This window comes from Musca autumnalis, unplaced genomic scaffold, assembly GCF_047663935.1.
Source record: "Musca autumnalis isolate F117 unplaced genomic scaffold, ASM4766393v1 scaffold_2, whole genome shotgun sequence".
Classification (NCBI taxonomy): domain Eukaryota; kingdom Metazoa; phylum Arthropoda; class Insecta; order Diptera; family Muscidae; genus Musca; species Musca autumnalis.
Window position 1 is genome coordinate 90,005,904 of NW_027411755.1, and position 24,745 is coordinate 90,030,648.

The 24,745-nt window shown below is 34.5% G+C and overlaps 1 protein-coding gene and 1 long non-coding RNA gene across 6 annotated transcripts; one reads left to right on the forward strand and one right to left on the reverse strand.

Moving 5' to 3' along the window:
• The first annotated feature begins 477 nt into the window (after positions 1-477).
• LOC141394223 (transmembrane protein 184C) lies at positions 478-24,703 on the forward strand. 5 transcript variants are annotated; one of them, XM_073968231.1, is made up of 8 exons: positions 489-758; positions 828-1,139; positions 1,211-1,488; positions 22,177-22,312; positions 22,382-22,452; positions 22,520-22,622; positions 22,687-23,047; positions 23,189-24,703. In XM_073968231.1, exons 2-8 carry the CDS (start codon positions 837-839, stop codon positions 23,440-23,442), a joined length of 1,506 nt encoding a protein of 501 aa, XP_073824332.1. In that variant the 5' UTR covers positions 489-758; positions 828-836; the 3' UTR covers positions 23,443-24,703. The 5 variants fall into 5 exon arrangements, with proteins under 5 accessions (XP_073824328.1, XP_073824327.1, XP_073824329.1 ...); XM_073968229.1 differs by having other exon boundaries at positions 492-758; positions 23,186-24,703; XM_073968227.1 differs by having other exon boundaries at positions 478-1,139; positions 23,186-24,703.
• On the reverse strand, positions 17,210-17,798 carry LOC141394234 (uncharacterized). Its single transcript, XR_012410286.1, has 3 exons — positions 17,682-17,798; positions 17,560-17,611; positions 17,210-17,487 (listed from the first exon to the last, which is right to left on the reverse strand). It is a non-coding gene; the product is annotated as an uncharacterized lncRNA (long non-coding RNA).
• Positions 24,704-24,745: the final 42 nt, after the last annotated feature.

The following is a 24,745-nucleotide window of genomic DNA, read 5'->3' on the forward strand; positions in this document are numbered from 1 at the left end:
CTATGTCGTTCAAACGAACTAGATTTTAATAGAGTTGTCTACAGATCCCGAATGAATTTTTCGATTTATAGTCTTTTACATGAAACTGAGCGTGAAAAAGCGGCGTATTTCATTGTGTTTCTACCTTAACCACATCCAACGTTTTAATAAAGTTTTGTGTCATTTATGGTAGAAGAATAAAGAATAATTTATACTTAGCAGAACTTTGTCAATGTGTTTGTATAACATGTTATCAATGAAAAGTAAACAACAACGCCGGCGCCAAAACTTCAAAATCAAAATTTTTTGACTTTGAAGCCCAAAACTGAGCGTTGGTGTGTGCAACACAAAGACAATTAGAACATGAGAAATTTTCGGACGTCAATGCCAAACGCAAAACTTTACTCAAACGTTGGATGTGTTTAGGGCAATAGAGTTTTGCATTATTTCCGGTAAAAGAATAAAAAACTGTCTAGCCAAATGCTAAATAAGTAGTTCCAATAGTTCATTTCACGGAATCATTCCTTTGAACCAGTTCGTTCCGAACGACACAACTCAGAGTTTTCCTTTCCTAATAACAAAAGAAAATGCTTGGATTCGATGTTATTTCAATTTCCAAATTATCAGAGAAGAAATTGATAAGTAAATAATAACACACAAGGTGTTTTCTAAACTCGAATAAAGCTTTACACATTTTGTGCGAAAATTCAAGCGACGAACGATTATCTGTGCCAACAAGCAAGAAATCTTCTAATTGAAAACAATTCAACCAATTAAGAGTTAGCAACAAGAAACAAAACACTACCAAAGAATTTGCTACTGTAGTAATCCTACCTAACAATTTTTAGGGTAAAAGGATGTGTCAGAATTATTCACTCCGACGATTTTGTGAAGAGTGGCGTATTTGGATACGTCCACTTCTTATCGTGACTTATGGTATTTTTGCGATAATTGTTATACCACTTCTCATTGTTAACTCACTGAAAGATGGATTTACGCGTAAAGATCAACTGATATTGATAGGTGGCTTATTTGTATTAGCTGCTGTGCCTGTCTCGATTTGGCACATTATCCAGCATGTTATTCATTTTACCAAGCCCATTTTGCAGAAACATATCATACGAGTATTATGGATGGTTCCAATATATGCTCTGAATGCGGTGAGTAATACTTACATACTTCAATCTGAATGTATGGTTCTGAACAATTGGTTTTCTTTGTACATTTTCAGTGGATCGGATTGTTTTTTCCAAAGCATTCTATATATGTGGATTCATTGCGTGAATGCTATGAGGCTTATGTCATTTACAATTTCATGGTGTATTTATTGAACTATTTGAATTTGGGAATGGATTTGGAGGCGACAATGGAGTACAAACCACAAGTTCATCATTTCTTCCCATTGTGTTGTATGAGACCATGGGTAATGGGAAGAGAATTTATACATAACTGCAAACATGGGATTTTGCAGTATACCGTTGTAAGACCAATAACTACGTTTATCTCAGTGTAAGTTCGAAATATAATAAATATTTGGTTTGTTCCAGTACTGCAAGAATCTACTAATTTTTACTATTTTTTCCGATAACATAAAGGAACAAATGTTATCGTAGTAAAAAATAGTAGCTTCTTGCAGGTTCTGGAACAGAGCAATTATCTTTATGTTATTTTTATATCCTGATAAAACTAAATTATTTCGTTCTTTTTGCTTAAAGTTAAGGCCTGTGTACATAAGCTGCCTTGCTTTCCAGCTTCATTTCTGACATAACATAAAAGAATAAAGAAGGCCGAGCCAATTTCTAACTAGGTTGCCCTTTTCTTTTTTATTCTTTTATTTTTGTTATGTCAGAAATGAAGCAGGAAAGCAAGGCAACCAGGCGAGGCAGCTTATGCACCCAGGCCTTAAGTGTCATAATTCGATTTTTTGCGTTGATATATTTGCTCTATTCCAGAACCTGCAAGAAGCTACTATTTTTTAATACGATAATTTTTTTTATGTTATCGGAAAAAATAGTACTGGAACATACCATATACTTTGGCGTTATCTGACTTAAGCCCTAAACACATACAACGATTGAGGAAAGTTTTGCGTCATTTCTGGTAGAAGAATAAAAGAAAGTGCTGCCAAGTTTGAATTTTTCCTTATTCTTCTACCCGAAATGGCACAAATGGTCTGTTCCAGTACTGCAAGAATCTACTAATTTTTACTATTTTTGTCGATAACATAAAGGAAAAAATGTTATCGTAGTAAAAAGTAGTAGCTTCTTGCAGGTTCTGGAACAGAGCAAAAACTTTACACAAACGTTCTATGTGTTTTCAGCTTTAGGCATTATTTTCTAGGGAGACAGCCGGTATTAAAGCTGAAAACACATCCAACGTTTGAGTAAAGTTGTTATTTCTGGAAGAAGAATAAAGAATAATTTAAACTTGGAGTAAAGTTTTGTGTCATTTCTGGTACAAGAATAACCAAAAATTTAGGGGTCGATCATCGATAACAATTATCGTTGAGTGGCGTTGCCAGTTGTCAAAATTGATCCACGTATGGCAACACTCAACTGAAGTTGCGAATCTCAGTTGACGAACCGACTATTTTTCAGCAACCACCATTTTTCAGTTGCAGTGAACATTTTCGAAGAAACAAGAGGTAAAATAGAAGTAAAAATAAACATTTTGTTAACAATTATTGATTCTTTGCATCATTAATTAATTTTGTGTATCAATATAGTCTTATGCCAGACTATGAAAATTTTCATTAACATGAAAATGAATTTATTGGCAAGAGGTGTAAAGGAGTTGAAACTGTGTACATAAGGTTCTGTAATCTGAAATTATTCTTTGTTTTTAAATTCGTAACTCTCAAACCAATGTAAGGCAATGAAAATATCAAAATTTTCATTTGATTTCATATACGTGTGTGGATGTCAATGAAATTTTAGAAGAAAATGACAGAGAGTTTTCAATGAAAATTTTCATAGTCTGACATAAGACATGGTGAAAATAAAGACAAAGCAACATATCGAAATATTAATTGATAAACTGAGTGAAAATCCAAACTTAGCCCGAGGAGTCCGGGTTTTTGGTGAAACCAAAGCCACAGCGGATGAAGCGTGGAGGTCCATTTCGGACAGTTTAAACAGCCATGGACGTCCAACACGAACACCTGAAGAGTGGCAGAGAGTCTGGATTCACTTTAAAGCAAAGTTGAAAAAGAAAATGGCTCAAAAATAAAGAAACTTCGACGCCACTGGTGGTGGTCCATCACAAGAAGTGAATTTATCGCCTTTGGAGCAGACAGCAGCAAATCTTTTGCAAATGACGAACATCCTCCTTTGGACCCACATGTGTTCCATCTATACAGCCAACTACACCAGGGAATTTCGTTTCTAAATAAATAAGGTTTTTATTTTGTCTTTTTTCCTCCTCCGTCAACTTCGAAACGATCCAATTTTGGCACAATTTGTCCTCTATTAAGTCGACAACTTCCTTCAATAAGCTCGACATTGTAGATTGAGCCATGCAATTGTTGAAATCATTGCCAAGGGACTTTTGGAAGAATCGCAACGATGCGCACACTTTTAAAAGTGGGGGTATTGCTGTTGATCTGCAACTTACTTTGAAGTCATACTTTAACGTTTCCACAATGTAAACTACGGCATCCTTTGGCAATCGAAAATACGCCTTAAATCTGAAATAATTTACTGATTATACAGATCTTTCCACATGAACATCAACTTACAGTGCAGATGGCAATTCCAATGGATTGTCCTGTACATTTTCTTCATCATCAAAAAATAATTCCACCGAACTTATCATTTTTTGGGACAGCAAATAAAAACTTGACGATCCGAAGATTCAATAATGGCCAGGTTATATTCCAATCTTGGGTTGTTTTCCAAATTTGCCCCGAAACTCAGCCAAAATATTAAAATATTGTCCAGAATACACAAAAGAGTTATCCAAAGCGCAAATTATTTTTAAAATATTTTTTTTTTGGCGAATAGAGGTCACAAGTTTGAAAAAACACTGATCGATAACATGTTTATCGACCACCCAGTTGAGTTGACATTAATGGTACAACATTTCATCTCAGTCGCGCAGACAACTGACAACGCAACTCAAGTTTAGTGGCAATGCAAGATAGACCCATTAAACTGTCTTTTATTCATCTACCAGAAATGACACAAAATTTGACTCAAACGTTGGATGTGTTTTCAGCTTAAAGCCCTCGGCACATACGGTCCGTTTAGTGACACGTTGGAACATGCGTTGTCCCAAAACAGTTAAATTATGTTTAACTTTAATGCGCCAGCCATGTTGTTGTTTTTCAAAAAACTTGGCATCACTTACACATTTTTCATGTGGTTGTTGTAGCGCGACGCACAACGCACCGTATGTGCCGACCGCTTAAGGGTCAAATACATACGGTCCGTTGTGCGACGCGTTGCGCGTTGAAAACAACCACATGAAAAATGTGCAAGTGATGCCAAGTTTTTCTTGACGTTTTCATGTGGTCGCGGCCGCGGTAAACTTGAATGCTCCATTCTTTCTATAGATGCAGAAATATTCCAAAGTTGTTAATGAAAATCCCAGCCATATGCGTATTTATTCGAGCTATTGTTGAAAAAAACGAAAATAAGATATCGTAGGGCTTTAAATGAAAGTTAAAAAATCATGTTCAATTCTTTTTTTTCCAAAAACTTTTGCTAATAATTCAGATAATCGGGTACAGCGGACTACAGCTTATAGTTTTCCTGATATTTAAACTCGCAGGGCTTAAGGATTGGCGCATGTGTATGTATAATATATGACAACCAACCGTACTCTATAGTAGAAAACAATAATCTAATACAAGCAGAGTGTTAATCTTCTGCTCCTACCTATGCACCATGGTCTCAAATCAAAATTTTCTGGCCAAAAATATTTCATCGTCCATTTTGTATTGAAATTGATTGTTATATATAATAAATGTGTAAAAACAGCAATTCTTAAGTTTTTTTCGCCCACAATTACCTAAAATGGTCAAAATTCGTTGAATAGGGTGGTCCCGTTGTATGTGGTCTAAACCAAAACATGTGGGTATTACAGTTATATTTTAATCGGATACTACATACAGTTACAGCAGATTTTTATAAAAAATTCACCCATCTTAAAATACAAAAATCCACTTTATTTTAACTGTGGCAAATTTGAGCAAGAATTTACTTCTGAATTTATTAGTATACATCCCCTGCTAGCTTCCAAAATCGATTTGACTGTGGACATATTTGGACATTTTTATAAAGTATATATATAAAAAATATATAAAAAAATAATTTTCAATATACATACAAACATTGATTTTACTACGCTAAATTAAAACCTTTCTTCTTTATTTTTTAAAATATTATGAAAGTACCCATCATCAGCTTCCTGATTCATATTCAACACTGTTCTCAATTCTGTATATTTATGCAACGGCACGACACAACAAAAGGAGTATATTTTACAATACATTTTTTTTTATTTTTATACAAAAAAGTGCCAACTTTGACACTACACTAACTTACGGCAACTAACGGTATTTACAAAAACTAATTATTTGCGGTTGATTTGAAGTATTTTTATTATTCTGTACAAAAAAAAGAATAAATTTGTTAAACTTAAAAATTATAGATTTGGCCAAAAATTTCCTGATTGAAAACATTGTGCTATGATAGACTTGTTTCGAGGGCGACACATTTGATCAGACATCATTCTAGGCTGATCTCCCTTAACTTTGGTGACCGTCTGCCACTTCTTGATTACCTTGTCAAGGCGATATAAGTATATGGTTGTGGTTAACTACGCGGTGCAAATTCAAATTTAACGTAATAGATTATTCAAACCTATCAGAGTTTTGAATTTAGAACCACAATAGGCTGTCTCTTTCGCCAACATAATAACGCAGCAAAAAGTTTGCCTCCAAAGATGCAGTTAAATCATATGTACAAGTGATCTGGAATGACATCAAATAATGCCTTTCCACTCATTCTTTTTACAAGAGCATGACCCGCAAAAATGCAGTCCATTTCAGATCCTAAGCAAGGGGTTTTTATATTGTCTTCCCATCCATCAGCAGTTCAGATTTCGACATGGACTCTTGAGTTACTTAAAAATGTTCGCATCCTTAATTCAATTCATTTCATCAATCAAACAACACCAAATAGGGTTACATATTAATAGGATACAAGTATTTGAAATACTTACACGCTTTTCTGCTTTTGGAATAATGCCTCTGCTTGAAGGAATCTACAAACTGACCTGCTTGCTAGGGGTCTTTATACAACTGCAAATAAATTGTAGCGAACGGAGTGCCTTTTTCACGACTACGTTGAATTTGAATCCGGATGTTGTACAAATTTGAGAAATGGTAACATTGGGGGAATATCAGTCATTAAAAATATGACTAAAAACTACCCAAACTAACAGGGCGGCGTGGAAGATGTGGGTCAAAATTTGTGGGGGAATTCGTCGTGTGTTAATATAATTTAGGTCGTGGAAGGGGCTAATAATTTTGGATGATGATCGAATAGTATTTTGCGGGTGAAATCGACTATATCTTATGTGTAAAATATATCAAATTTAATTTTTTGTCCACATTTTAATTTTTGCTGAACATATTTCGGCAAAAGTAGGTTATAAATGGAAAAATAACTCTTGACCATTCCCTTGATAAAAATTGTAATAATGTAGCTGCTTTGTGTAAATAACTAAATTTTCCTATCATATACTACCAAATATAGCTATTATGATAAATAACTGAACTTAATGTGTCGAGAATATACAACACTTAATGCGATTGATGCACTGTGGGCGAAATCTTAAATGGCGGGGAAAATTTAATAACGCAACAGGCTGATTTTTTTCTACCTTAAATTATTTGTATAAGTATAATTAGACAGAATTTGGCATATGCTCCCCATCAAAGATATTTTGTAAATTTTGCTGTAATTTGGTATTTATGGTATAGATTATTGCTATTACACTGTGCAACAAAATTCATTTTTTTTCAAAATGATGGGAAAAATGGAGTAGATTATGAAAGTAGAGCTAAAAATATGAGACACGTGTATAGGCGTTTTAAAAGTTTACGTCGGAAAGTAACCAAAATAGGCGGGGCAAGTTCCGCCCATTTTTAATTTTTTCGAAATATTCGAGTTAAGATATCTTTGAATCCATGCATTTCAGGTATATAGTGTCTTTGGCAACTTTACAGAGGAGTATGTGGGCAATATTTTTGTTAAAAATTTTAACCCTCATGCGGTTCATCAAAGGGGTCTTTGTTATCCTTTTTTCAATAATCTTTCAAAAACTCCTTAAAAATGTGATTGTATCAAATCCAAATATTCTACAAAATTGTTCGCCATAAAATTTTAGTATAGGTCTCAGAATACACCAAATCTGTAGCTCTTGTCTAATCGCCAGGAATCACTAAAAACGAAAAACACGTTTTAGGGTTAAAGTCGGACTTTATCTAAGTTTATTCAAAATTGTCCAACAAAACATAATTTTAGAGGGATGACGTCAAAGACAAAAATATTCTACGTCAAATTTCACCATAGATCACCAAAGAAATGAAATGCCTATTTACATTACATATCATAAAAATATCAGAGGGTTGGCTTTTTTGACGTAGAATATTTTTGTCTTTGACGTCATCCCTCTAAAATTATGTTTTGTTGGACAATTTTGAATACTCAGATGAAGTCCGACTTTAACCCTAAAACGTGTTTTTCGTTTTTAGTGATTCCTGGCGATTAGACAAGAGCTACAGATTTGGTGTATTCTGAGACCTATACTAAAATTTTATGGCGAACAATTTTGTAGAATATTTGGATTTGATACAATCACATTTTTAAGGAGTTTTTGAAAGATTATTGAAAAAAGGATAAAAAGACCCCTTGATGAACCGCATGAGGGTTAAAACTTTTAACAAAAATATTGCCCACATACTCCTCTGTAAAGTTGCCAAAGACACTATATACCTGAAATGCATGGATTCAAAGATATCTTAACTCGAATATTTCGAAAAAATTAAAAATGGGCGGAACTTGCCCCGCCTATTTTGGTTACTTTCCGATGTAAACTTTTAAAACGCCGATACACGTGTCTCATATTTTTAGCTCTACTTTCATAATCTACTCGATTTTCCTCGTCATTTTTTTTGTTGTCGCACAGTGTTATTAATTTTAAGTTTTTTTATACCCTCCACCATAGTATGGAGGGTATATTATCATTCCGTTTGTAACACATCGAACTAATCATTTGCGATCCTATAAAGTATATATATTGCTTGATTTTCTTTTGTCTTCCATGACGTTTGCTATGTAACAACAATTTTCCCGCTTTTTATTGAGTCTATGAAAGTCTATTAAATGACTTCTATGGTGTTTGGTTGCAATATTGAAACTCGACATGTATCTTGCTTATTGTACTGTAATTATGTTTGCTGCTTATTGGCCACTTTTTAGCTATACTTTTTTTCTCTTTCTTGATTTTCATTTTTTAATGGCTGGGGAGCCAATTATACCAAAACGCATTAAGAATTAGATTTTATAATTATTTCTACTCGGAATTTAATATTTTGTTAATACTATTTATTGGCCTTGAAGGCTTTTGTATTAGTATATGGATTGAATAAATAAATGAATAAATAAATATATTCTTGATCAGGATAAAATTCTAATTCTAGCCATGTCCGTCTGTCCGTCTGTTGTAATCACTCTAGCGTCTACAATAATTGAGATAGAGTGCTGAAATTTTGCACCCGAGGGTCTTTTTTCCATAGGCAGGTCAAGTTCGAAGATGGGCTATATCTACGGTGACCAACAGTACTCTATTATAGAGTACAGTACTATATTTTAGGCGTCCGTACTCTATTTTTTAACGTACTTTATTTGTACTCTATTTTCAGTGGCCTCTATTGGTCCTCTATTTTTGAATTGTTTTACGAATATATGTGAATACATATGTACATACGTAATCTAATGAAACCAGACAGAAGTTAAACAAAATATTGTCTTGGTTAAAATGAAATCACTAATTTTTCTGTTGATTTTAACTTTTAAAGATAAGTTTTTAATGACAGAACTATACTTGAGCACCAAAAAAGCAATTTAGATGGTTTTTTACAAGAATTCTACCGAAGATAAATTTCTGATTTCTGAGTGAAATCGGTCACTTTTTTAAAAAGTGGTTTTTATTTCTAGGATTAGGAGGGTTGGCTTTTTTATTTGGGATGACGACTTCTATTTTGCTTTTCAAAATAGTCAGGCTAAAGTCCATAGTCGTTGTTTTAATATTTTATTAAAATAACTTTAATTTATTAGTGGGAAAAATTGACGATGTTTACCAAGGGGTAAGGCAGGGAAGACTATAGTTTCAGATCTCGCCACAGATCTTCATCAGCTCCCTTTTTTCTTGTTTTTCAACAAGAAACTTTTTTACCCAAGTGTCCATTGCTCGCTCAAATAGATGAGTGTCCAAAGAAACACTCTGATCGAGAATTTGGTACTACCAAAAGAAAAATAGTTTTTTTATTTCCCTTATTTTTTGCTTTGCTGATGGTGCTCATCAGCAAAACATTTCAGTTTTCAGATTTTTTGACTCACGGTTCCAGGGATATCGCGCCTTGAAAAAGTCGAATTCTGTAAAAACTCTGTCAAAGAAATGCTAATAACTTCTTTAATATTGGCCCAAATAGAAAAAAATCTTTTTTGTATTTGTTTTATCAGATGTCTCATAAAAAATAGAAAAAAAAATGCACAGTGGGCTTGGATGCAATTTTCGCGATTTAATATTTAATGTCAAAAAATGTTGAGTAATATTTAATAGTGGGATTCAATATATTACTATTTTTTTTTTAAATTTTCAAGAATTTTTCAAAAAAAAAGCTGAAAATATCCTGAAATGTTTAGCTGAAGGGCACATCAACGCAGCAACAAATAAAGGAAATCAAAAATACTTTTTGAAAAAGTGTTTGATTTTACACAGAGAATTCCATATGTACTCTATTTTCACCGAAAGATATTGGTCACCATAGCTATATCGGTCCACTCTTTGGTATAGCCCCCATATAACGGTACCTCCGGATTTGAGGTATTTTGACGTTCTTCGCCACATTTGCTGACCGAATTGGCTATAATTTGGCACTTAGGGTTCCTGGAGGGCAAACAACATATCTACAAAAAATTATGTATATAGGTCCAAGTTTTGATATAGCCCCCCATATAACGGTACCTCCCGATTTGAGGTATTTTCAGACCGAATTAGCTATAATTTGGCATTTATGGTGTCTGGAGGTGAAACACATATCTACAAAAAATTATGTATATAGGTCCGAGTTTTGGTATAGCCCCAATATAACGGTACCACCCGATTTGAGGTATTTTCACGTTTTTTGCCACATTTGCATACCGAATTAGCTATAATTTGGCATTTAGGGTTCCTGGGGGCCAAGAAACATATCTACAAAAAAGTATGTATATAGGTCCAAGTTTTGATATAGCCTCCATATAACGGTACATCCCGATTTGAGGTATTTTGAGTTTTTACGCCACACTTGCAGACCGAATAAGATATAAATTGGCATTTAGGATACATGGATGTCAAAAAACATATTGTTACGGAATTAGGTTTAACTAATCTCCGTGTAGACGTTGTTTTATTCCCCGATACGATTTGTACCAAATAAAACAGGGTTCGTTTTAGATTACGTTTCTACAATGCTTTATTTACTTTATTACACTTATTCAGAACCGACTTTAATTACAAAGCACACAGCAAGTCTCTAGTTAGCACGCAGCTCTTATTTAACCGATCTGTTCAGTTCGACGCTTAAAACACAACTACTCCGTTATTGCCATTTCCCCGGTATTTTATACCCCAAAGTCTCCCTGTTCTAGAGTCCTCCAGAACACATATGGCAACATCTCGAATCTGTGCAGCGAACACACAGACGCACATTCGCACTAAGCGAACAACCATACTCACATACATACATGGGGGAATACAATTGGACGACAAGCACAGTAATGACGTAACTACAACAACAAACAAGTGCAATAAAGAAGTAACAAACTAAACAATAATTACATGATTGTGGCAAAACAAAACAAAAGCACATTAATGAAAGGTAAAGAACATCTAGAATAATGAAGATAATTCTACATGATAATTGTTGTTGCTTAAATAAAGTAACTGCGTAATAAAAACTTTGCGTTACAATTCAAATTTTTAAATTAACGGAAATTAAACTAAACTAACTTAAACCTATCAGTTACATTCGTAACATTGCCTCCCGCTTAAGCCTGTTCGTCCCGAATAGGCACAGTTCCCTCTCGGTGGTACGGGCATTGGTAACACTGCCTCCCGCTTAAGCCTGTTCCTCTTGACTAGACGCAGTTCTCGATCCGTAGTGGTGGCAACCAATTTAGACGTACCCTCTATGCCGTCAGCTTGGACTTTCGCTCCTTTGGACGTCGTTGTTTTCTCGCCAGCAATCGCAACTTTATGTCTTCTTTCTTCGTGGTCACCCTCCTAAGTGCCACCTGGTCTTCATCGGACGTTTCCTTCCTTGCTGTACGTCTGCTTTTCGATGGACCTTTCCTCGACGTACATATTCGCTTTTTCGTCCTCGTTGCTGGATTTTTCCGCTTTCCTACGGGCCAATTGTCGACGGCTTCCACCTTCAGCGTACGGACATCGACAGCGATCTCGCCGGATTCTGCCTTTGGGCGATGTTTGCTTTTCTCGTTGTAGCCCACACTTATCGGTATTTCCACATTGGACCATGTCATCACACGGTGCTTTATGTCCAGGTTGATATCGAAGGCAATCATGAAGTCTACACCAAGTATAACTTCGTCCACAATATCGGCCACTATAAAATCGAAATTTACAGATTTTCTACCCACGCTCAGCCTTTGGTAGGCCTTTCCATGCACCGTTGTAGTCTCGCCTGTGGCCGTCCGCAATTTGACTCCATTTAACGGCAATACCTTCCCTTTCACCAAATCCGGTCTAATAATGGACTTTGTTGCACCGGTGTCCAATGTCAAGGTACGCAATACACCATTGATAAAGCCTTTAACCGTTAAGTTGTGATTCTCCTGCTGGACTATGGCTATAGAGATAGTGGGACCATCGTTTTCATCCTCTGCCAGCGGCGCCTCGTGATTGACGGAATTCACTTTATGTGATTCACCTGATGTCTCTATTTGCAGATTCTTGGCCACCGGTCGGTCGTCGCTTTTTGAAGGCGGTGAGGTGGATCTGGGCCTTGCTTGCCGCAATCTGCTTTCTCGGGCCATGTGTCCAGTTTTCCGACAGTTATAACAAGTCTTTTTCGTTCTAGCAGCCCCTCGTTTCACACGCATTAGTGCATCTTTCAGCGGGTCGACAATGGTCTGGGAATTGTTGTCCTCAACTTCCAGCCTCCGCACGTTGTAAGCTTTAGGTTTCACCAGCATCTTCGCGGTTTCTTGGGCCAGGGCAAATGACACGGTTTCTGCAAATGTTCCCATCGGTGCCGCATACGTCGCAAATTTTATCTCTGGATCACGAATACCACTAGCAAATGTCTCAATCTTTATGCGGTCCACCAATGGATGTGTCTCTCCTGGATATGCCAACTGCGCCAACCGCTCAATATCAGCCGCAAAGTCTTGTAAAGTCTCATTTGGCTTCTGGACTCTTCCCCTCAGTTCCATTCGGTAGATCTCTTGCTTGTGTTCACTACCGTACCTACGTTCAAGAGCAGCCATTATATCTCCGTAGTTGTTCCTAGAAGCGGCGGGAATACTCTGTAATACGTCAGCAGCATCACCCTTCAATGCCATCAGGAGTGATACCGCCTTGTCGTTGTCGTTCCAAGAATCTCTAGCAGCCACTGTCTCGAACTGTAATTTGAGCACATTGAAAGGGGTAGAGCCGTCGAACACTGGAGGCTTAATTTTTAACGTGTTATGAATAGCTCTCACTGGGCCGCCTTTGATTTCCAGTTCCGACATTTTCTTCTCAAGGTTCACAAATTTCTCATCATGGGCCAGAAATTTCTCGTCAACAGACAGAATCTTTTTATCCAACTCTTTAATTTGCACCTCCATGTTTTCTACTCTCTTTTCAATCACTATCGTGATGTTCTCGAGTTTCTCTTTAATTTTTCTAGAATTCTCTTCCAACTCCTCTTTTAAGTTTCTTGAATTTTCTTCAAACATCCTAGAATTTTCTGCCATTAAGTTTTCGGTGATTTTTCTAGAGTTCTCCTCCAACTTTTCCTCTAATTTTCTGGAATATTCTTCACTCTTTCTGGAATTTTCTTCCATTTTAGCATCTAATTTCTCCATCATTTTACTGGAATTTTCTTCAACCATTCTGCAATTTTCTGCTTTCATTTCGTCCATCATAAGTCTAGAAGTTTCTTCATTCTTTCTAGACATCTCTTCTAACATCTTACAGTTGTCAGATTTCATTTCCGCCATAAGCCTGGAAGTTTCTTCATTTTTCTTATTCATTTCCAGCATCATCATAGCCAGCATTGATTTCAAATCGTCACCCCTGGCAGCTACCGACGAAACTTCCTCAACGCTGGATTCGCCCTTTGCCGATAACTCGACTTCCTCCTTACCGTCGAACTCATATTCATCGATGTTCATTCCACGGCGTTCGAACTCTTCCAACAAGCGTTTTTGTAGTTCGGCCTTGTTGCCAGTAGAACACAACTCCAACTTACTTAGCTCCTTCTTCAAGTCTTCCACTCGTAGATCCTTAAACTTCATTGTAGGATGATCGTAATCTCACTGCTGACACCAATTGTTACGGAATTAGGTTTAACTAATCTCCGTGTAGACGTTGTTTTATTCCCCGATACGATTTGTACCAAATAAAACAGGGTTCGTTTTAGATTACGTTTCTACAATGCTTTATTTACTTTATTACACTTATTCAGAACCGACTTTAATTACAAAGCACACAGCAAGTCTCTAGTTAGCACGCAGCTCTTATTTAACCGATCTGTTCAGTTCGACGCTTAAAACACAACTACTCCGTTATTGCCATTTCCCCGGTATTTTATACCCCAAAGTCTCCCTGTTCTAGAGTCCTCCAGAACACATATGGCAACATCTCGAATCTGTGCAGCGAACACACAGACGCACATTCGCACTAAGCGAACAACCATACTCACATACATACATGGGGGAATACAATTGGACGACAAGCACAGTAATGACGTAACTACAACAACAAACAAGTGCAATAAAGAAGTAACAAACTAAACAATAATTACATGATTGTGGCAAAACAAAACAAAAGCACATTAATGAAAGGTAAAGAACATCTAGAATAATGAAGATAATTCTACATGATAATTGTTGTTGCTTAAATAAAGTAACTGCGTAATAAAAACTTTGCGTTACAATTCAAATTTTTAAATTAACGGAAATTAAACTAAACTAACTTAAACCTATCAGTTACATTCGTAACAATATCTACAAAAAAATATGGATATGTCTTGTAATTTGTCACCACCGACCCTCCTAAAGATAATTTTATTTACATACATAAATATGTTTTCAAATTTTTTTTATGTTATTAACATACAAAATATAACATTTATGTACATATACAAATATACTACATAATATAAAAGCATTTCCGCGGGAATGTGGTCTATAATCCAAAACGGCCCAAGACTCTATTTAACAACAACTCCCAGGGCAGCAAGACTTTTTAGGCAAATTCTGCAAAGAATACAACATTATGCACACTCTTGTGATTTATAAATATATGTATGTATTTCATTTATACATTTACCTTTAATTGTTTCCACGATCGCGTTCCACTATAATAGACTCCAAATAAAAATTACAATTCTATGTTGATTGCTTCATCCTATGTTAAAGAAACAAAATCATTGTTTTAAAGTTCATAGGTATGTCAGTCATACCTCCCGCTATTTAGAAAAATGTCGTGAATTTTTAATTTAAACCGTAATGTTTGAATGATTTCCATCGTATTAAAATATTAACAATTTCTAGATATATGTACAATTATTTCATAGCATATTTTGTTTGACATTTTTTTTCTGGTGACACATTGCAAGAAGTGTCATGCATTGTGTCGTGCACGACAATTTCGGATATTTCATCAACGAATAGTCGACGAAAATGTCATCGAAGACTCAATTTTCTTTTTTTTTTTGTTTTTTTTATTATTGTCTTTTTAGGACGAAGGCCATTATTAATGAAAGTTTTTAATTAATTAATTGGATTAATCGAGCTAACATGGCCTAAGGAGTTTTGTATTGAAAAATGAATTCTAGCGAAATACCACACACTCAACCATTACGCTACGATCGTTTCGCCTGGTGGTTTAAGCCAGGCTCATCAGGCGTATTTGAATGCTAATGGCTAGAAGACAAAGGCTGATTTTGATAACTTCTATTTATACAAACATTTTTACAAATTTGTAATTATGAAGTATTTATTGAAGTCTTTTTCTTTATCAAGTCACCCTAGTGTCTTGTCTAGGAATCATTTTCTCAATACATACACATATACACCAGGCGAAACGATCGTAGCGTAATGGTTGAGTGTGTGGTATTTCGCTAGAATTCATTTTTCAATACAAAACTCCTTAGGCCATGTTAGCTCGATTAATCCAATTAATTAATTAAAAATTTTCTATTTGGACAGTGTTTTCAAATTTGTTATTTTTATTGAAAGCAATAAAGCTGAAAACACATACAACGTTTGAGTAAAGTTTTGTGTCGTTTTGGCCGTTTTTACACTGTTGGGCATGATGCCAAAAAATTCAAATTCATTTGAAATATAGGGTAAGCGAAGTTGTCGTCGACGACGATCTATATGACTAAAATCCCCGTATTTCGTCGACGACTGTTTCACCGACCCTGTCTTGCTACTAGTCATCGATGACCCAACTAAAGACAATTTCGTTTATGCTGTTGTGAGTCAATTTTTTATTTAATTATAAAATATATAATTTTTACCAAAGAAATTAGTTAAGTAATTAATAATACTTAGCCCCCGTATGTTTTGCACTCCACCATTTTCTTCCAGCTTTACCACGCCACCATTTCCACCATTTTCTTCCAGCTTTACCACGCTTTACACTTCTTACCACAGCCGACCGAAAAGCGACCTCCCTTTATTTTTGGATTCTGTAAAAAGAAATGATTTTTAATGAATATTGTGAATATCCCCTAAATATTCTAAGATCTTACCATAACCACAGGCGTTGTATTTTACAGTCGCTGGAATTTTCAATGTTATTCAACCTAAATGTACCCATTCAGAAATAACTACAATTAATTTTAAAGTATTTAAATAGAATTATTCTAACTTACCCTTTTCTATATAATTCAGTTTGTATAAATAACAATTGTTTAATCAGTAACGCGGTTTCAGATTTTTGTGGCTTTATAATTTTACATTTATTACAAATCAAAAATTGTATATTTGAATAAGTATATGTACAATTGTTTCAAAGCACACTTTCCCAATAGAAAGTGTCTTCAAGACAACATTGATGACTCGTGCACGACATTTCCAATTCGTTCACGACTCTTTGCAGACAGCCCTTTGGGATCGTTGACGACTTTTTCACACAAGTGTCCCAGTATTCATGCACGACAACATGGGCGACAAGGTAAGCGAAGCAGTCGTCGACGACGACTTCGAAGACAAAAAAACCGTTATTTCGTTGACGACAGCTTTACAGACACTGTCTTGCAATTTGTCATTAACGACCCTATTAAAGACAATTCAGTTTGTTGTCGTGCGTCAAATTTTTATTTTTATTAAATTATAAAATATGTGAAATGTTACATTTGGTCAGTGCTACTATATGCAGTCGAAACCTGGACTATTAAAAGTGCAGATGAGAAGAAACTCGAAGCTTTCGAAATATGGATATATCGACGAATTTTAAGAATACCATATACTGCACATATAACAAACCAGGAAGTTCTTCGAAGAATGAACCATGACAGACAACTCCTGCATACTGTTAAATCGCGAAGAATCTCATACTTAGGTCATCTAATGAGAAATGAAAAATACAAATTTATACAAAACATTATAAAAAGCAAAATAGAAGGAAACCGAAACAGAGGCAGGAGGGAGACATACTGGCTAAAAAATATTTTAGATTGGACGGGATACAGAGATGAAACCAACTTACTATATGCCGCTAAAAATCGAGAGCTTACATACACTTAGATAATATCTATATTTTGAAATATATTTTTGAATATGTAAACAATAATATTGTATCATCGCTTTACATCCGAATATCGGATACGCAAATAAAGAAGAAGATAAAATATGTATATTATGTCTACAAATTGTATCTTAAATTAATTATACTTAATTCCCGCATGTTTTGCATATCATCACTTTCTTCCAGCTTTACCGAGCCTCACTTCTTTCCCCAGCCGACTGAGGGGCGATCTCGCTCACTTTGTGGACTCTGCAAAACCAAATATATACATATGTATAAATGACTGTTGTAAATAACCACTAATATATTCGAAAATCTTACCATATACCATCTGCTTCATATTGCGATTTTCAAAGTTCGCCATGCCTTTAACCTAAATCCACGTGTTTAAAGAATAACTACAATTACTTTTAATACAATGTAATCTACTTAATCTTACTTACCGTTTTAGTTAATGCACTATGTATGAATAATACATCGTGACGCGATTTCCAAATTTTATGATTTTTTAACATTAAATTTATTACAAATTGAAAATTGAATATTTTCATAAATATATGAGTGTACAATTATTTCAAAGCTCGCTTTTTAAGCATTTTTTTGGTTTGTTGCCAAGACACAATGCAAGACAATGGTCATTCAAGTTGTCGTACATGACAATTTCAAAGATTTCGTCAACGAATCGTCGACGAAAATGTCATCGAAGGCTCGATTTTCTATTGGGTATGTATGTGTTTTCAGCTTAACAAAGGACACAACTTTTAGAAACGAAAATGAAAACTAAAGAAAAACAACTTAACCCGCGTATGATTTTAAAATTTTGTACTTGTTTCGAAGCAAAAACAAAGTTAATATTACCATGAAAAGCAAAGTTTAGGTGTTTTTCGTTCGCATTCATTTTCTTTCGACATAGTGAAACAGGACCTAAGTTTTGATTTTCATTTTCTCATCTATTGAAACATGTGTCATTTATGTTGTCAATTCCATTCAATATCTGTCAAATAAATGCAATAAATTCGAGTGTAATTTAGGTTTTTGTCTAATGGGTACGATTTTCAATCACTAAAGTCAAACTCTCTGCCTTTTATGGTTTTACCTAATTAATTGTGTGTTGCGTGTGCGTTCAAAAAAACAAAAACAAAACACATGTATTTGTTTTTGTTTTCAATTTGAAATACATGTATTTTGTTTTTGTTTTTTCGAACGCACACGCAATTAATTAGGTAAAGCATTTAAACTTTGAAGAGAAACTAAAAAAAAAATTTACAGGGAATTTACGTTCAAAATAAGGCTGAATATGATGTAAAATTGATGTTTGTATTTTAGCAACCAAGTTGTTTGACCGAAAAAATACTTGTTTATTATTACAGTGTTTTATTTAACTTGCTTTGGTGTGAGTTTAGTTCAAATCTGGTAACTCATTTTTAACACAGTTGCAGTTGACCAATCGAACTTAAAATTTGCACACATTTCAGATTTGGATGACAATACATGAATATGAAATCAAAACCAGTATTGGTCCATTCTTACACAGCCCAATTATGAACGGCATCTCACCGTGAGTTTTCTCTTTCTCGCCTCCTCCCCTATTATAAACATCATATCGCCGTGAGTGCTGTTATGTTCTCACTCTTCCCTTATTATAAACAACAAGAGGGTAAGCAAAACTCACGTTCGTGAAAAAATTAGCTATTACAAATGTAAAAAAAGTGAGAAAAAGAGGCAAATTTGTGCTGAAATTTCTCACTACCGAAATCAAAGTGAGTTGAACAAAAAAATTTAAGTGTGGTCATTTATTTTAAAAAATACGAATATTTTGTATCTGTAATGATAATTAATTGTATTTTAGGTTGAAAGCAACAAAAAATAATTAGAAATTTTTTATGTTTTGAGGTTATTGTTGACCTTTGGACGCTTTTTTCTTTGGTTTTAATTTTGGCTTGAGGTCAACTTAAGAATTAAAATTTTTTTGTTTTTGTTCTTATAAAAAGAAAGAAATATCATTGTTATTATAAATTTCTACCATATTGTTTATAGTTGCATAAAACAAATGTTTTTGTTTTTGAAAGCCAATCCCTGAGGATGACCATCAAAGATGGTTGAAATATTGGAAATGGAATAGATTCTACCTTATTGTGATAAGAGTTTCTTTATATTTTTAATCGCAATATGTTTTCGACAAAAACAAATATTAGGACATTTACCGCTAACATTTTTTCAGAGTTCTTTACGAATTCGGTCTGAATCTCTGAATTCTTTCAGAATTTGGTACAAAATTGGGTCTAACTTCAGTTCCAAGAATGGGATGTAACTATCCACTGAAGTTAAATGACTAGGTTTGGCATCGCACCTTTAAAAGACGAAGAGTGCTATGCATGGTGCTATCAACATTTGCCCTATAAGAATTTAGACGACTGCAATATCCCGAGTATAGTTGAGCAAAAACTACTCTGGTTTGTGGTGGACTTTATTCACACTATATTTGTTTACATTAGAAACTGCGACTATGTGAAAGCTATACAAACCTACTTGAAATGCTTGTTGAGCAAGGGGTTCTCTCCTTGCCCTCAAGCTTGAATAGAATCAAATATTTTGATGGAATATAAGTCCAGACCGTTGCCCCAAAAAGATCCAAACCATTTTGAGATCTTAATCACGTCATCGTCGATAACCCAGTGGAATGGTATCTACACCAAGCAATTTCCTGGAATAGTATTTTAAGTACCGGTTGTTATATGCCATGAACAAAAAAAAAATTGGAATTACAATTGAAATTTATTGAAATTGTATTTAAAATTCATTAAATTGGTTTAAGTGTTGAAGAAAGCATTAGGAATTATACTTAGCATTCATAGAATTGGTTCTTATACTGGAGAAAATATCGGATGATTCACGAATTGTATTTACAATTCTTGGAATTGGCTAAATGCTGAACCTCATTTGAACCAATCATTGATCTCCTGTGATGTCCTAACATCGCTGGTACAGCTTCCACTCCATTTCCTTGGTATTCCTCAGAACTTGCCATTTCTGTTATCACCCAAAATGCAACATTAAACATTTACTTATTGTAGCCATTTAATGACGTTTTTAAACGACATTTGTTCACTTTTTTACGATTTTCCAATAAATTTCACGAATTCTTCAGTGTAAATAAACAATTTTCACATATCTGTCAAAACAAAAGAACAGCTGTTACAGATGTTGCCATGTTGTTTCAATGTTGTATTTTCTTTTACCAATATTCATGTTCTTTTACAGTGGATTTTTTAAAAACCGACATTTTTCTTGCTAGAAATGTTTATTAATTTGAAAATTTATTTACTTTTTATGCAAAAAATAAGAATTTAATAATCCCAAAGTTATTTGTGCAAAAAATGACGGTATGGTAACACAAATTATTATTTCAAGGGTTCACAAGTCGCGCCATTATTTTCCATTTTCCGACTTGTCAACCCTTGTTCACTTTTTGTGCTCCTCCCTGCCCAATCGTAATAGCTCGAGCAGGTGAAAGTGAACTGCAACTCACTTGTGAGTAGCTCCCTACGTGAAGATTCATAATCGCTATGACAGTGTTTTTACGGTGTCTAACTTAACCCCCTTTTCAAATCTGGCAACTTATTTTTAAAACGGTTGCAGTTGACCAATCAAAGTAAAGCTTTGCACACTTTTCAGATTTAACGGCGTTTTAACGGTGTTTTTTTTAACTTGCATTTCAAATCTGGTAACTCATTTTCCACACAGTTGCAGTTGACCAATCGAACTGAAGCAGATTTGGATGACAACACATGAATATGGGTCCATTTTTTCTTACAGCCCCCATATAGCGGTACCACCCGATTTCAGGTATTTTAAGGATTTCATCTTCATTTTTGCCCGAATTAGCTGTCATTTGGGATTTCCAATGATACAGACATTTTCCCACCAAAAATTGTGAACATAGGTCCAGGTTTAGGTAGAGCCCCCTTATAGCGGTACCAACTGATTTCAAGTATTATGAGGATTTTATCTTCATTTCTAGGCCGAATTGGCTGTAATTTGGCATTTGGGGTTCCCAATGGTACTGAAACTTCCCCAACAAAAATTGTGGCCATCGGTCCAGGTTTTGGTATAGGCCCCATATAGTGGTACCACCCGATTTCAAGTGTTTTAAGGATTTTATCTTCATTTTTAGCCAGAATTGGCTGTAACTTGGCAGAAACTTCCCCACTAAAAATAATGGACATAAGTCCAGGTTTTGGTATAGCCTTTATTTAACGGTACTACACGATTTCAGGCATTTTAAAGGTTTTATCTTAATTTTCGCCCTAAATTGACTATAATTTTGTTTTCAGAGGTCAAAAATGTAAAATGTATTTACTAAAAAGTTAAAAATAAAAAATAATTTAAAAAAATTAAGTTTCAGTGTTTTATTTAGGGGTCGATTATGGATAGCAACTCAACTGTAGTTGCGTTGCCAGATGAGAAAATCATACAATTAAAATAACGGAAACGACAGAAATTTTTGTTAAATCCATTCAATATCAATGTTTTGAACCTTCAGCTATTAATTGTATTAATTGTAAAAAAGTATAAATTTCAATGCGGAAATGGAAACTTCTATTATTAAATTTGCTGTCGGCAACGCAACTGGAGTTGGGTTGCTATACATAATCGACCCCTTAGAAATGCACTTAAAACTAGAAAATAATTTGTAGCTTAGCCTCAATAAATATATTCTTCCTCATGATGGAATCTCTAAAATAAAACGCTTGCATTTAAATTATAAATGGTATTTATTGAGGCTAAGCGACAAATTATTTTCTAGTTTTAAGTGCATTTCTAAATAAAACACTGAAACTTAATTTTTTTAAATTATTTTTTATTTTAATTTCATTTACAAAACCAACGAATGCCATATCAAATATAAAAAAAATGAATTCTCTAATCTCTTTTTAGGATCTGTGAACTTTGTGGGGTTTACGGAGAAGGTACATTCGCTGGCAACGTTGCTTTTCCATACATAGTGGTCATAAACAATATCTCACAATTTGTTGCTATGTACTGTTTGGTTCTATTCTATAGGGCAAATAAGGTAAGTTTTAACATACATACATATATCAATTCCGAAGTATGATAATTTAATTAAATGTACACATAATAGGAGGATTTGAAACCCATGAAACCCATACCAAAGTTTTTGTGCATAAAAGCGGTTGTATTCTTTTCATTTTTGTAAGTATTTCATGAGACAGGTTACAGACAGGCTGGGGGTATTAAAATGTGTTTTTCTCATTTATAGCCAAGGAGTACTGCTTAATATTTTAGTGTACTACAATTTTATTAAAGATATATTTGGCTCCACTGATTTGGGTGATGATGCTAATTTGGCCTCCATGTTACAGGTAAACATTTCGATATTTTATATAACTGCACAAAATGTTATATTTCGTTTTCTTTTAAATATAGAATTTCCTCATTTGTATCGAAATGTTCATAGCAGCGGTTGCACATATTTACAGTTTTCCACACCACCCATTTCATATTAACTCACCTCAATATTGGAGTAATCCCAATCATAATTGGTGCCGAGCATTTTTATCGATGATCGATATTTCCGATATTCAAGAAGACGTTACCGAGCATTTGGGTGTAGTTAGTAGCTCGATAAGTCGTCGTTTTCAGGGACGTAATAGTTATCAGCCATTATCGAGAGGGCCAAGACGTTCAAGCAGTGAATCCGAGTACTTAATGAATAAACGACTGGATGTAGATGTTGCTGGTACTAGCCAATTGCTGACTGCTGTGACAGATTCAGACGACAACACAGGTAATAATAGAAATAAGTATCAAACGAATTATGCTAAACCGCTTGCCAAAGCCAATCGCTATGGAGCTACAGATAGTCTTGTGCTACCAGTTTACGATGCAGCAATAACCAATGATTATCCATCTCAATCCCAAATAGCAGGTCACCGCCCCACCACGTCCAAAGCTTCCATAACAACGACCCACAACCCATCTTCTGCGACACATTCTAACTTTGGTGGCATCAGTATACAAAAACGCGATGCATCTTCGAGAGACTTTCCCGCCCATTACGGTGCACCTGTGGCTGGGGGTACAAGTTTTTTGCAAGCACGCAATGTATCCACTACACATGCTCCCAGTCCCATTCCCGAGTCAGCTGATGACTTTTCATCTTTTATCGGTTCATCTAGATGACAGCGTTTTGATAGCAGCAGCCAAAATTGTAACCCATCCGCTAGTGAATCGATCTCTATTGGGCTTTCTAGTAGTCTAAAGTTATCGACGGGCGGTAGTAATAGTAACGACAGCAACAACTCATCTGATTGGCTTAGCTCACCTGGTGCTGATCATAATAAATTAGCCGATATTGGTCCAATGCAACACCAACAATAGCAACCATAGTTTATACCGATAACAGAACACCATACATCACATAGAAACAAAATACAATTACAACGACAATGACGAGACAAAGCCACCACGCACCTGTGTCCCGACAAAATAGTTGGATTTTCTTCACTACCAGCTTTGTAACCATGCAATTAAAAGATTAATTATGGAATTGCAAATAGTGTAATTCAGTCAACTAATGAATTACCTATTTTTATTAAACTTTTTCAAAGTAAAAAGCGAGGTAATGCATTTGGAAGATTCCTCTTAAAAAATTTATTACAAAGCAGTAATTACATGGTTACAAAGCATGACAGGATTGTTTGTTTTAAGTTTATTATTATTTATTTTGTATTACATCTAAAAATTAAAATATACCGTAATGAATTTTTTGTTGAAAGTTTTTTTTATTTTGTTTTGCTAAAAGATGTATGTTTTAGAGGAAATTTATAAGAATAAGTTTTAATGAATAGATGCATCTTTATAAATTGTATATTTTTTTACTAATTAATCATTATAAATATCAAAGTGTCCTTTCCTATACTTAAACTGCGACTGTTTTCCTTGAATCTTCATTGTAATATATTCAATCAAAGATGCGCAAATGTTTATATACTAAGCAATTGGTGTGTTGCGTTTACAAACGTAACACAAAAGCCGAAAATTATGTGATATGACTAGCCTGTTTCTCTATATCATTTCGACTTCGTTAAAAATATATGTATGTATTTGAAATGCACAAAGAGATATGGTAGTTTTCTTTTGTGATTTCATTTTTAAAGTGACACGAGAAACAGGCAAAAAATGTGTCAAAACATCATTTATGTGCCCTTGGCATTGATATATGCGTATATTTATTGCTCCATTCCAGATAGTTTATTCTCAGACTGTAAAACAGCTGTCTTTTTAATTCGATATTATTTTCAAGGAGCTAAAGGCTTTCCAAATCAGCAATGTTCAAAAGATTTGTTTTTAGCTTTTGTATAATCTTTTATACTAAAAAATGTGTACATGAACAAAAATTTTGTATTTATTTCAAATAAAGTTATTTTGTTTAATAAAGCAATTCGATATTTATTATTTTTCTTTACCTTAGTGGAATATTTTT